Source organism: Equus asinus, chromosome 3, assembly GCF_041296235.1.
Source record: "Equus asinus isolate D_3611 breed Donkey chromosome 3, EquAss-T2T_v2, whole genome shotgun sequence".
Classification (NCBI taxonomy): domain Eukaryota; kingdom Metazoa; phylum Chordata; class Mammalia; order Perissodactyla; family Equidae; genus Equus; species Equus asinus.
In genome coordinates, this window is record NC_091792.1 from 146,007,415 (window position 1) to 146,022,842 (window position 15,428).

Sequence of the window (15,428 nt, forward strand, 5' to 3'; positions counted from 1 at the left end):
AACGGGCCTTAAGCTAGAGGTAAAACATAAGGCTGAGAGATAAAGGTGGTTTTTTAAGTAAGATTTATCTACATACAGATCCTATGGTGTATTAACATGTTTGCTACATTAACTACCATTAAGCGTGTGTGGAAAGAGAAAGAAGGTACTATTTTAAGTGTTGATACTAGGCAGGACAGCATTAGCAAAAGAGATTGGAAGTAAAGAGAAAGGTGAATACTGCTAGGGAAATGTGGAAGAAGGACAGAAAAGTAATAACAAAGAAGCAATACCTGGCTATAGCATCAGCTATACCTATGTGTGTAGAATCATTCTATTAATGATTAAAAACAGTGTTTGCTAACTCTATTGCAAGGATTAAAAAATAATTTGAGGGGCCGGGCCAGTGGCGTAGGGTAAGTTCATGCACTCTGCTTTGGCGGCCCAGGGTTTGCAGTTTGGGATCCTGGCACAGACTTACACACTGCTCATCAAGCCACGCTGTTGGCAGCATCCCATATACAAAGTAGAGGAAGATTCGTACAATGTTAGTTCAGAGACCATCTTCCTCAAGCAAAAGGAGGAAGATTGGCAACAGATGTTAGCTCAGGGCCGATCTTCCTCACACACACACGCACAAATAATAATAATTCGAAAGCCAAATAAAGTCATTAGGTCATAAAGATCAGTATTTATCATGACTCATTGGTCTGTCATAAAATCAGTTTATTGGGTTATGCAGCATTAAGGAGAAAAAGAGAGAGAATGAAACAGAATGGAGAGTACTACAGATAGTAGGGTGAAATATTGTTTTGTTAACAATTTGATACATTTGTGTGTGTGTGCATGTGAACTGGGTTGTAATATAAAATGTGTCTTTGAGCTATGATGAAAAACTTTAAAATATGGATAATAGGATGTGATTATGAACATAAGTTTATAAATTAAGGAAAAGGTCTATATTTGGGAAGTTTGTGGGATTAGGAACACATTTTACCAAATAAGTCACATAAATCCAATGCCAGCAAATGAATACATCTGAAAGAGGGAATAACATTCTAAACTGAAGAAATTTAAAGGAGATTGACTTTGAGCTAGTGGAGAGAAGAAATTATATCATATTCATCTTTGTATCCACAGCAGCTAGGGCAACGTGTGTCCCAAAGGAGGTACATTTGTGTTTGGTGTTAGGTGTTTGAACAGAATTTGATGATCCAACACTTCCAACCTTAGTATTAGCATATTTTTTTCAATCTCTTTTTCATATAAGCATTCATTAAGACATCTGGGGCAAGTCTTATTCTTATAAATACATATGGTAAATACCTCTTTCAAGACAAATGAGTAATAGCTATTGTCTGAGCAGAGCAGTGTTTAAAGACACAATCCAGGGAATTTACAGATAATTCTCTCACTAAAGATTAGTTTGAGTGTTGCACAATGTCTAGCCTACTGCTCACCATCTTTGTGTTGGGGGTGTCATTGGGCAAGGATTGCACAAGCTTTAAATGATAGGGCTGCCAGGATGCACACATTCTTGATTGTGCGGAGAGAAACAGTTTCGGGACAACTTCAAAGTGTTTTCAAGCAAATATCCATCATTAGTGTTAGCTCCACTAGACTAATCTTCTCCCTTTCATTAAACTGTGTCCTTTTGGGTTGAATTTTTCTGAAGCCTACATGAAAATATGAGATGGTACACTAACTAAAATATAATATTTAAGTTCAACAGACTAGAAACAATCAATACTTACAGTAGCTGTAAGGAAAACAGTCCTTCAAATAAACTTTTTGGGAGTTCTGTGATTTTATTCCCATAGAGGACACTGAAAAAACATGATTTAAATGAAAAAATCAGACACCAAAGCAGCATGAAAATTCATCCAACACATATGTATTCAGGTATACAGGAAGTTAGTAAGCACTCCATACGTTATAAAGCTACAGCTGGGTAAAAAAACTTCAATTTGCAACTGTTTTTTCCTGATTATAGATCAGACGTATGCTTATGGTAGAAAGTTTGGAAAACATAAAAAAACAAAGAAAGATGAACACAATTCATAACTTTATTGCCCTTTCATAGAAATGCCCACTGTTAAATTGTCGTGTTTTTCTACACACATACACACATACAGGCATACATAGACACACACGGTTTATATGTAATGAGTGCATACTATATACAACAAAGGAGAACACTAAATGTGAAACCCATTGCCCATTATAGGCATGAGTTTTAGGCTTATCATACTGGTAAATAGTAAAAGGAAGCCACATAAGGGTAAGATTTTTATTTTAAGCTTATAACGTGTACGCTTGAGCAATGTAAAATCTATGAAGACAGTGATCATTAATATTAACACAAGAGATTTTTTAAAGTGTATGTTCCCCAAATAAATAAGAACAGGAATTCATCTGCATATACCCACCTCTCATCAGCCACTAAGTGTAGCCACTAAGTGCAAGGACCATGACTTGATCTCCTCAGTACACCTGGTACCTAGCATAGGTTTTGGCATACACTGACGTTCTAACACTGGACTGATGAGTGAGCATTGTTTTATGAGTGAAATAAAGAAACATATTAGCAGAGGAACAAATTAAGGAATAAGTTAACAAAAAAGAATGAAATGAAAGGACTTCAATAGCAAATGAATGGAAATGGTTGACACATCATGTCGATTCTCAACAATAGATCTGCAATAAGGCCTATCAATTTTTAGCCCCCAAAAGTAGTGGACTGCAATTATGTGTAGGAAAAGATAGAAATTACATTTTTATGGGGACAAGTTGGCAATGTATATCAAGAGTCATAAAGATGTCTGAATAAATTTTAACTTACTAAGTAGTTTCACTCTTAGGACTTTAAGAAAATAATCAGAGACAAAGACAACATTTTATGTACAAAATGTTAATCATGCATAATTTATAACAGTGAAAAATTAAACACAAATAAAACATCTCCAAATCCCAAAAGAGGGTATTGATTAAATACATATTTCACATTGATAAAAATCACATTTGGAAGAATATATAGTGACAAGAAAGTGTTCATGATATAACATTAAGTTTTTAAAAAGCATAGTACAAACTAGTATACTATAGCATGATTTTAACTTTGCTTAGAAAAATATATACATATACACGTAGAAAAAAAGTGGAAAATCTCTGGATGGCAGGCAATTTGGCATCCAGAGGTGATTTGAATTTGCATCTTTATATACAGTTTAAATTTTTTATACTCTCTACAATAAGCTTATTCCTTTTGAAAATCAGAAAAATATTTTTTTGGAAAAGAAATAAATGGATGTCATAATATATAAAGGAAAAAGCTGAAACGAGAATCTAAATAACTAATATGTTTGGCAGCAGTACATAATTTCTGTTTGAAAAGGAGGAAAATAACAATACAAGAGAGATGAGTAAGAGTGAGGGAAAAGTTGTTCCCTTTTAAGATGTCAGTGTGAGGTCGGATATATTACAAAATATGAGGAAAATTCTCAAGGGAATAAATAAAGCTGAGTGCTATCTTGCGTAAAGAGACATTCCATTTGTATAGATTCCAATTACATAACATAACATAAAAATTCTTTTGCGTAGAATATAGATTTTTTTTTAAAAAAAGGTTAATCAATTAGAGAAGAAACAATTTTAAAAAAATCAAAGAACAAAAGAGAGAATTCTATATTGTCAGGGTCAAGGAGGTAAAGGAATTAAGAAAGGTAAAGAAAGGATAAATATATGTTTTAAGGTCAAGAATAAGACAATAGATGGCTTTAGGAAACACAAAGGAGCAGATCAAGATGACACCAATTCAGGATATTCAATTCAATACCATTCAATTCATTCATTCCACAATAGATACTGTGCACTTACTATGTGCCAAGAACTTTGCTAGGTTCTAAGGATGGTGGCCAATTAAACTGAAACCAACCATTATTTGTTGAATCTTCATCATTTGCCCATGTGCCAGGCACTGATAAGACTCCGATGAATAAGGTATGGCTTCAAAGAGCCATCCAAAAGAGCAATTTTGAATACTGAAGAAGTTTCATATTTTGAACCCATTGAGACTTAAATAGGAAACAGGACACATATAAATTGTGGGGGACCCACATAAGAATTAAGGGGCAAGTAATTTAGTAGGTTGTTTATTTGGGACTTTTGCTTCAAGGGTTGACTCAAATAGCATAAAAGAAAGGATAGCTAGGAGATGTGTCACATTGATATTACAAAACTATTGTTTTACAACAAATGACTCTGTTTTAAGATCATATTTTTAAAAATACATGTTTTATTGTTAATGAGACAATTTGGGTACATGAGGCTAAAAAGGAGGAGATCACAAAAGGAGGCAAAAAAAAAATCTGTGTAGGCATTATTGGGTACATGGACTATCAATCATAAAAATATTATGAAGAAATACTAAATATGACAGGAATGAGATTTCTTTACAAAAAGGTATAGTAATACTAGGGCTGGGTACAGTTTTCTTATACACAGCAAGATCAAAATGGTAGCACAGAAAAGGAGTTAAAAATATCAATAATCCAACGACCAGGACAGAGAATTTGGATGACAGTCAAGAAAACAGGGCCAAAATCTATAAAAACAAGGGAAAGACATATCATCACTTAAAGACATAAAGTATAAAGAAGGCCAGTGAGGATTTGTGCTACATTCATATGAGGGGAAAAAAAGCAAAAAGAAATTAAAAAATGATAGTGAATTCAGCTGAAAATAAAATAAATACATGGGGATCCGGGTAATATCATCCAAATACCAAGAATGACAAATTGAGTGGCTTCTCTACAGTTTTTTTATATATGACTTATACTCATCATACTATGTACAGTATACAATAATGCTGATAGAGAATTCTTTTATAGTCCTTGGGAACAATAGGGACACCTTAAGGCAGCTCTTGTAACTGCTATTAGAAGGAAGGCTGAGAATGCTAAACTCAGTTTCACCCTTACGAGTTTCAACTTTATGACAGTAGGATACAGCAACTGTTGGGGCCCTGTCTTTGAATCCTCCTGACCTTGTTGAAAGCTGGCAGAAGACAGAACTCCTACTGAAGAGAAAAAATATTCAAAACGGAAACTTATAAGATGGCTATCATGAAAAAGGTTCTATGGGCAGACTTTAATATACAAATAAATGTCAGAGAGCCATGTTTATAAATTAAAAAAAATGCACACTTGAGAATTAAAACACTAAGCAATTTTAAATAGAGTACAGAAAAGAGAAAGCAGAGGATGCTACAATTTCATTTTCATTGAAAGCTGGTGGTAAAATGCAAGGTACTGGGCAGGAGACTTAACATCAGTCCAAGAAAAGACTGGAGGAGATGTAAACACAGCACTCAGGTCTTTCACCGCAGACTTCTGTGGAATTTGGGAGCTAGTTAGTGAAGAAGGGAAATTAGATAAGTTGAACTACAATAGTTTGCAAGGGTTTAATGAAAAAAATGGAGAAAGGAAAACTGGCTATATACTTGAGTACAGTTCCAGAAAGACACTGGTATTAAACTATCAGGTATAAGGCAAACTTGCACAAGTAAAAACTTGATTTAAAAAAAGAAGTGTTGCCTACTTGCATGGCTCCTGCAGTTACCTACACTCTCTCAAGTCACTTCACTCCTTTCTGGAAGATTTAAACTCCTGGCTCACTTTGGCGATCTGTAACGTGACACTTTTCCAGCGAACCTGTCTTTCACCAAATTTCATCCTTCTCTCCTCATAGTCCTAGACCTTGTTGTTACCAGTAAGTTCGACCTCTTCATTATCTCAATTTCAAGCATCTGCTCCCCTCCAGTCGTACTGATCTTTTCTTGCTCTTTCTTGAAACACAGCATACTCCAGCCTCAGGGCCTTAGTATTTAGCTGTTCTCTCTGTTTTGAATGCTCTTTCTCCATATATCTGTACAGCTCACTCCTACAGGTCGAATCTTCAGGTCTTTAACCTATATCACCTTCTTCGGAGCCCTTTGTTGATCATCCTATTTAAGATTTCAGCTCTCCCCTCTCCTGACATTCCTTATTTTCCTTCATAGCCGCTTTCATCATCAGATATACTATATCTTTTGCCCAGCAATTGGTTTGTCATTGGTCACCTCCAAGAGGGAGGGATTTTGTGTTTTGTTCACTCACGCATTTCCAGAGTCATGAATAGAGCCTGATACACAACAAGGGCCCCATAAATTTCTGTTGAATGTACGATTGTGGTTAAATGAAGAAAAGGGCTATTGTAAATCTGTGTAGTTACATACTTTATGGAGGGGATAAATAAAGTAATCTTTGGAAGGTCAATTCAAAATATGAACCCAAAGAGGAAAATGACAGCAGTTTTGACATGTAGACTTTCTCTATCATAGCATAGCTATTAGATTCTCTCCTAGTCTAGCTGTTTTATAATGTTATATGGCATTATGTGGGCATTCCACTTCTGGAAAACAGTTCCTACTCTTTTAGGTACTGCTACTTTTTGAACCAGAAATTCCTCAGTGAGTTAACACTGATCAAAATGCAGTTCCACAAGAAAACATAATGCTTTTATACAGCCTTCCAAAAGAACGGTGGACATGAGAACTCGGATCACGAAGATTAAGATCATAATTCAGCAAGCATGTTCTTTTATGTGTTGTCATTTCTTTTACTATTTGCTATTATTTTATTTATATAGATTATTACATAATAATTTATAATATTAACTATAGCTGTATATTTATTAATAAATATAACGTAATTTATTGTGATAAATGATAAATTATAACATGCTCTATTTATTTACTTTAGTTTATTTCTTTTTATCATTTACTTTAATTCTCACAGCCACGAAAGTGTTAATTAAGTTTATTAAGGCAATAGAGTTTAATAGTAAACTGTGCAAGAAAGGAGATGTAGATAAGAATTCTCCAACCATTTCTCTACATTTTGACATTTAATGGTTATTTTTGAGACGCAGATACTTGAAGGACCCGTAATTGGTATATTGACTTGACTTTTGTTCTGTCCTTTTGCATGGCTGGCAGGTTGTCTATGTTTACTTTGGACAGTATTACTGTCCAGGATGGTAGACACAGTTCTTTATGGACAACTTGGGTGACTTAACTGAGATTTACATTGAACTTGCTTATTTTAGAATCTGATGGCCCACCCTGACAGCAATACCTGACTGTCCTCTACACTGTCTGCCAACAATTGTTCCCCTCGTCTCGGACTTTCTCTAGTAAAAACAAAAGAAAACAGAACAAAAAACAACCACAAGTGAACCTAAGCAGATACTGCAGGTGAAGTGGTAGTTTTCCATTTTCTTTCTTCAAAGAAAACTATAGTTTTCTGAGCACATCAGCATAGTAACCTGAACATCCATGCACCCAGGTGAGTACTCCTATCTTCTCTCCTTGCTACGAGTGAGCATAAACTGTTATATAAATCCCAGGTATTCATCTGGGTCTCCCACATGTGTATTCTGGAATTCTCACTGACTACCAGTGACTTCTGAAATTCGTAAGAGTTCTGCAGTAATTTACATCAGTAAGAACCCTTCTCTAAGTGTCAACTCTTAAAAAAAAATGCCAGTCTCCATTTTCAAACTTTAAAATTTGAAATAAAGGTTACCTTATTTGGTGGACATCTGAAGATGTTTACAAGTTTGAAGGAATAACAGCCTGTATCCATTTATTTTAGAACCACTTTAATTTACATAGCTATCTCCCTGAAAGTCCTTTTGACATGAAAACAGCTGTCACACGTTCTTCTCTTTGTTCTTTGAGAGGCTAAAGCTGCTTCTTTCAGGGAAATCTTAAAATGACGAAGCAGGGAGGTGGGGCCTCTCACTGATCATCTTCAGTTGTTCGCAGAGAGACTTTGCCCAGCATCATTCTAAAGAGGACCGATACCTATCCAGAGATAGTGGCTATTGGTTTAAGGATTATAAATACAAGATTGACCAAGGGACTCCAAAATAAACACTTTCCCTTTCTTTCAGAAACAAAAAATTGTCAAAAAGGGGCTCTTACTCTTGCTTTCTAATAGCAAAATTAGCAAATCCAAAAATATATACCCCTAAAAATTGGCTGATTTTAGTGACATGTAGCAGTCTTCCATAAAGACAATGGAATTAAGTAATGATTAATAACAATTAATGCTATTAACAATTCATAATAGAAACCTAAAGAAGTATTTTTCTTAAATCCAAATTTTAAAAATATAGCCATTATTTGTTGTGTGTTCTACTTTCCTCCAGTGATGTGGTCAATACTTACAGTGAATTCAGAGAGCGTAGTCCTTGGAAAGCATCTGGTGCTAATTCAGAGATCTGATTATTGCTCAGGTCGCTAAGATTAGAAACGGGGTTAGGTTAAATTAAATATAATGTCAGGGATATTTACTGCAAGAGAAAGCTATTTATTGCCTTTACATGTCAGTTTTGTACCTATCAATACACGTATCAAATTTGCAACATAAAACATCCGAAGCATCCTAAATTTAAAACAAAATCACACACTTGCTATTTTCTTAAATTATTTTAAAGAGGTCATGTTTAATTTTTGAAAATAGAACATCTAAGAAGTTGACTGCACACTATATTGACCACATACATTCATACTAGTGTGAATCAATATGTTAAATTACAGAGAACTTTAAAATATTACATAGTTTAGCTTTTAACATTACAATGTTATAGAACTAGCAATCAGATAGTCACATCACCTAATATTTAAGCTGTCAAACACTTAAATATTCATACTTAAATGGGTGTCTTTGCATGGTCATGACCTGTATAATTTAAAAAATGACATATATTCCAGAATATTATTCACTCACATTCTTCTAAGCTTTTTATATGGTGAGAAAGCTCCAGGAGGGATGATTTTGATTGAGTTCTGTTCCAAACGTCTGCAATGAAAAAATTCAATTTTTAAATGGAAATGTGAGCTTTTAGTTATGTGTAATTCAAGCCCAGGATTCACATCAAGAAGCAAAGTTGATGCTCTTCATGAGTGATATTTTCTTTTTTCTCAAACATGACTACGAAATTAATTGTGCTGTGCCCTAAATGTGGAGCAAGAATGGGAATAAAAATAAGGCAATTATAAAAAAAATAAAAATATCTTAATTTTTAGCCATAATAAGTCCATTTATATTTAAGTCTGGTCTTTGTATAAAAGGAAAAACACCTGTAAGAAAGTAACTTAGGAGTCTATTTTAATAACTTCTATATCAGTGAGAGAAGTATGTATGTGGTAACACTAAATAGATGTATCACATCTTTTAGAGATAAATACAATTCTTCCACAAAGGAAATTATCGTTTAATATTAAATTTTACAAAGCTTTTATTTCCTTTACAGAAAGCATCTTATAGGTTAAAAAAAATTATTATAGTCAAAAAATTAATTTTGAAGCTTCTTTTGGGGCAAAACCTTAAATTCTAAATCCAAAAGTGCTGTAGGTATTTTCAGTATAACTGTCTGAACTCTGTCCATTCATTATGTAAATATTTCATGTGAAAACCACTGTAGCAAAGTGCAAACACAACTGAAGTATTTTTATGATGCACTAAAATCAGAGTTGAAAATAACCCACTGACATTATCTACTCTATGGTTCTTACTCACCAAGTTATGAAAGACACAAAGGAGTAGATTTCACTAAGTGCCTTGGTAAATATTTTAGTCCATCAAAAAACGTTGCCTCTCAGCCTCATTTCTATCCATATACAAACATCCTAATAAACATATCCCATCCCCTTCCTCTCTTCTGTTCTGCTCTGCATCCCAGTAAGCTGACTCTCATGAACCATGTATCCCAGGCTCACTTGCCAGCTGGCTTTTGTGAAACTTGGCCAATGAGAGGCATGGATGGGGAAGATGGGAGAAGGGGAGAAGCCAGGTTATTCTCCCCTCCTCTGTCTCAGGGGATGTCCTCAGCAGTGGTGTCATCTCCTTCCTAATTTCAGCTCCTGCTGGGGGCCACCTCCTGACTTTGTATAACACCACCTTCTACAAAAAGGTCTTTGTAGCCCTGGAGATGGTAGCAGCATTTAGATCTTTGTGTCACCTTCGACAACTTTTTAACTCATTCCTCATATAAATGTCTCACTGAAATACCTGGCATGAGCTCCATTTTCCTGCCTGGACGTGAAAAAATATCCACATATACAATATTTATATTAGTATAGATATATATTTATATATAAATATAAGGACAATATATATGTATTGACTATAAGTGTGTCGTATACACTGGTTCATTTTTATTGAGAGTTGGCAATACTGTAACATATACATATTACCAACATTTAATGAACATCAAATCAAAACCAACAAAATATTCCTAAAAGGTTAAGGCAAATTGCCTAAATTTTGGTCTTTTGCTGATTCCAAAGACTCTCTCACAGTACCCTGGTTTCTTCAACATTCTCAGGGCTCACCCTCTGAATTCCTGATCTCTATATGCAATGAGTTTCCTCAATCTTCATTGCTCTTGGACTCACTGTAGCATTTGATATTGCTAACAATCCTTCTTCCCTTGGATTGACACTATATGCCCTTGGTTCTCACTCTACTTTTCTCTTTCTCAATTTATGGCTTTTCTTTCTAATCCTCTAAATTGAGCTATTCCTCAGGTTTCTGTCCTTTCCTTTCTCCCAGAAAGGTGAAAGTCCTTCTCTATGACCTGTAACGTCAGTCATGATTCCTCCTTGAAAAGTCAGAAATTATTTTGTTCACATTAAAGACAAATTTAAGTTTACTTACAAAATATGTAAGGAAGAAAATTAAAATCACCCATAATGATTACTATTCAGATCAGTGAATTTTACCTTACTTGAGTTTTTCTGCGTGCAGATTTATTTTATATAATTGAAGTCTTGTATATAATTTTGAGTCATATCCTTTACAGCAAATATCATACGTTTCCCTATATCATTAAAAATTTTGGACGACATTATTTTTAATGTCTTCATAACTACCAATTATCAAAATAGATCATATTTCTTTACTCACTTCCTATTTTTAGCCATTTAGGTTAGTAATAATTTTACACTATTATTAATAATATTGCTTAGTTCTTTTAAGACGACTGGAGCAAGGTCTCCTTTTGAAGCCGTACTTTATTTTCTCTATATGCTCAGGGGCATTCTCTTTTCAACTCCTCTGCTCTCATCTCACTATAGTCTAGTCATTTTTCACATATTTCTCCTCAATAGGGTTTTTAGTTCCTAAGGGGCAGATTTAACCCAGAAGATTTGTCCAGAAGACAAGAAATAAATCGTATGAAGAAAATATGGATGTGGCATCCGGATTATTTATCAAGGTCTTAAGAAAGAGTACTTTTTTCAAAAGCTCTAAATATTGCAAAGGGCATTAAAATCATTTCACTCTTACATTTTTGATTAGAGCTGTATGAATTGATGTTTCAGACACACACTTTTTTTTGCCCTGATCCGTTCTTTTAGTTAGATCTTAAGAAGTTTAAAATGTAATCAATGAAAATATAGTGAAAAAAAGCTATAGGCGAAATACTATTGACTAGAAGACTTCAAATCTAGGCCAATGAAACATCACTTCATTTGTTAAGAATTTGCTCAAAATAACATAATGCTGTGATAAGAAAAAATAAAAATTCTTAGTGACTAGTAGATTTCCTTTAATGGTAATGCAAAACTAATTCATATAGTACTTTTCATAAATATCATTTCAGGTTCTTGAAAATAAAGAAACCAGTAATTATTCATTCATTCATTCATTCACCCTGCAAATATTTAACGTGTACTCTGTGTGAGGTAGTATCCTATATGAGTGGATATAAATGGCGATCCAAAGCAAATATGTTCATACCCTCATGGAAGTTTCATTGATGTCTAATTCTGCAGTTATATTTCCAACTAATTTGTTCACTACAAGTTTTTTAAAAATGCTATATTCAGCATTGAGACTTTTGAAATGTCAAAAATACTTACTCACAAAAGTGGCCAAGCTAATTATATCATTTAATGTAAGTGAAGAACTTCTCTATAAAGTTTAAAATTCATTTATCATTTTAAAGTCTCGGAACCTAAAATACTTATAATAATCACTAACTGTTCTAATAGCATTCAAATATATTTTATTTTGATAATCTAATCTACGTGCTTAATCTACAATTAATTTCATTGATAAGTATTCCTATTAAAGCAAACAAAACATATATAAAAAATGAGGCCATGTTTTTTAGAAAATACATGCTCAAAAAGTTATAAAACATGAAGAATTCATGATGACAGTGTTAAGTTTTATATGTAAAAATAATAATTTAAACATAATATAGCGAGCAGTGCTGCACCTATCGTTTGTTCATTATTGCAATGTACCATGACTTAATTTTCACATTGCAAACAATTTCATTTACAACACATGCAACAGAAAGCTGAACAATGACATGTACAATGGATTTGCTTGCTTTTCTTTATTTATCTATTTACTTCCAACCTTGTTCCAAAAAAGTATTTGAAACAGAGCTTATATGGTTATTTACATTGGCTTGACAGCTAATTGGTTTCTATGGCACTGTCTCAGTAGTCCATTAAGGCAAAATATAATTGCCTCCTTCATTCAAAGAGACAGATTCTCATGCAGGAAAATATTCTACCACTGACAGATGTCAAACAATAAAGTTTAAAATGTTTCAAAATGTCTGTTTTCTCATCTTTAGTGGACAAACTAATAGACTAATGTGTACTTACTGTAAACTTTTAGGTCTCTAGGATAAAGGGTTTTTATTTTTCATCATGAGAATTTTATAATATATTTGACAAACTAAAAAAAAACGCACATCTCAAATAGTGTCCTTCCTCCTACAAAAAAGAGGGGAAAATATTTAAACTAGATTATAAAAAATAAGGAAGAAAAATATTACAGTTATCAGGTGAAAGTTCAAAAAAGAAGCAAATGAAATGTACATTTTCTATCTTTGTTATCCTCTAATCTTCTACTTTAATAGGACAGAATGTGCTGAATTTTATAGAGTGCAAATTTGAATCCATTGTTCCATGAAAAATCTAATTAAAAACATTCCAGGGTTACAAAAACAGATAGTGTAATGGTTAGGATATATTTGCATGCTGTGGATAAAATCCACCATAGTTAAGAGCCTTCCAAATGTTAATCTTTCAAAGAAAGAAAATTTAATATTTTGAATTTCAAAATAAAAATAGATTTAGAAAACTGAGTAAGGAAGGGAGAAAATTCTATAAACCACATACTATAAAGAAGACTTTTTCATAAAAAGAACCTTTTTTTCCACAGCATGTATGTGAACAATTCCAAAACATTTCATCACTACATATACAGGCATACCTCAGAGATCCTGCAGGTTCGATTCCAGACCACTGCAACAAAGCGAACATCTCAACAAACTGGGTAACACGAATGTTTTGGTTTCCCAGTGCATAGAGAATTTATGTTTACACTATACTGTACTTTACTAAGTATGAAATAGCATACGTCTAAGAAAACAATGCACATACCTTAATTTAAAAATACTTTATTGCTAAAAAGTGCAAATGCTGTTGGAAAAATGGCACCAATAACTTTCTCAACGCAGTCTTACAACAAACCTTTAATTTGTCAAAAACACCATTATCTGTGAAGCGCAATAAACTGAAGTACAATAAACAAGGTATGCCCGTGTGTATATATAATTGACAGAGTGACAGAAGAACTATGGTCTGAAACCAGAAATATTATTAAGGAAGAATGCAAAAAGACAATGCCTGAAGTAAAAAGACAGGAAAAATTGAGATGGATGGCATAAGAAACACTAAAAATCGTTAAGAACAGGTGAGAAGCAAAAGCAAAAGGTGACAAAAGTAGGGTTAGAATCCTGCACACAATTTTTCAGAGACTGTCATGTAGAGATACAGAGAATCACTATGATGGCCAACGTAAAGAGACAGAAGAAAACAACAAAGAAGGAAGAACAAGAGGCCTCTTCCAGAAGATTCAAGAAATCAAAGGGAAATTTAAACCTAGATGATTTAATGCTGAACAACCAACAGGGAAGCATACTATGTGATCAAAAGTTAAAGGGAAGATGGAAACAGGTACTGAAGATCTATACAGAAGAGAAAAAGGATAACAGAAGCCTTGGAGGAAGATTCCTATGAGGGAGAAGCCATAATTCTAGAAAGTGAAGTGAAAGCTGCCCTGAAAGTACTGGGAAGAAATAAGTCACCAGGGATAGATGGGATCTCAGTTTTAAGCCACAGAGACAGAATCTGTCAAAATCCTAAGAATACGGCAGCAAATACGGAAAACAAAACAATGGCCTACACACTGGAAACACTCAATATATATCCCAGTCCCCAAGAAAGGAGATGTCAAGAAGTGCAGTAACTACAGGACTATTGCTCTAATTTCCCATGCAAGTAAAGTGATGTTCAAGATGCTGCAACAAAGGCTTTTATCCTATACGGAGCAAGAAGTGCCTGATGTCCAAGCTGGATTTTGAAAAGGGAGGGGTAAATGAAATTGGAATTGCGATTATTCCTTAGCTCTTGGAGTGCTCCAAAGAATTTCAGAAGAAGGTTAGTCTATGGTTTACAAACTACAGTAAAGCCTTTGACTGCACGGATCATGAAAAGCTATGGGATGCACTGAAAGAAATGGGCATGTCTCAGCACTTGATTGTCCTGATGCGTAACCTGTATTATGGACAAGAAGCCACTGTCAAGACAGAATATGGGAAGACAGAATGGGTTCCTATAAGTAAACATGTCAGATAAGGATGCATTTTATCTCTCTACTTATTTAATCTGTACACAGAACACATGAAAAACTGGGCTAGACTCAGATGAAGGAGGAGTGAAAATTGGTGGAAAAAGTATCAACAATCTAAGACATGAAGGTAACACCATCTAACTGGCAGAAGGCAGCAATGACTTGAAATGACTTCTGATGAAAGTAAAAGAAGAAAGTGTCAAAGCAGGACTGCAATTGAACATCAAGAAGACAAAGATGATGACTACAGAAGATCTACACAACTCAAACGTAGACAATGAAGATACTGAAATTTTAAAGATTTGGTTTACCTTGGTTCAGACATCAATTTAAATGGAGACTGCAGCCAAGAAATCAAGACAAGACTGAGACTTGGAAGGGCAGCAATAAAAGAAGTAGGAAAGATCATCAACCATAAGGAAGTGTTATTAGAGATCAAGGCCAGGATTATCCACACGTTGTATTCCCAATTACTATATATGGGTGTGAAAGCTGGACAGCGAAGAAAGCTGACAGGAAAAAAATTGATTCATTTGAAATATGATGTTGGAGGAGAGCTCTAAAAATACCCTGGACTTCCAGAAAGATGAACAAGTGGGTCCTTAGAGTAAATCAAGCTTGAACTGTGGCAAGAGGCAAAAATAATAAAACTGAGGCTCTCCTAATTTGGGCACATCACGA

General features: G+C 34.2%; 1 protein-coding gene across 2 annotated transcripts in view; it reads right to left on the reverse strand.

The window, feature by feature from the left end:
• Positions 1-15,428, reverse strand: part of SLIT2 (slit guidance ligand 2) — a 357,802-nt gene that overhangs the window by 89,568 nt on the left and 252,806 nt on the right. For both annotated transcript variants that reach the window (XM_014838841.3, XM_014838839.3), the window contains exons 10-12: positions 8,814-8,885; positions 8,252-8,323; positions 1,734-1,805 (exon numbers count right to left, since the gene is read on the reverse strand). In XM_014838841.3, coding sequence (XP_014694327.1) covers positions 1,734-1,805; positions 8,252-8,323; positions 8,814-8,885 — 216 coding nt within the window. The remainder of the gene's footprint in view (positions 1-1,733; positions 1,806-8,251; positions 8,324-8,813; positions 8,886-15,428) is intronic.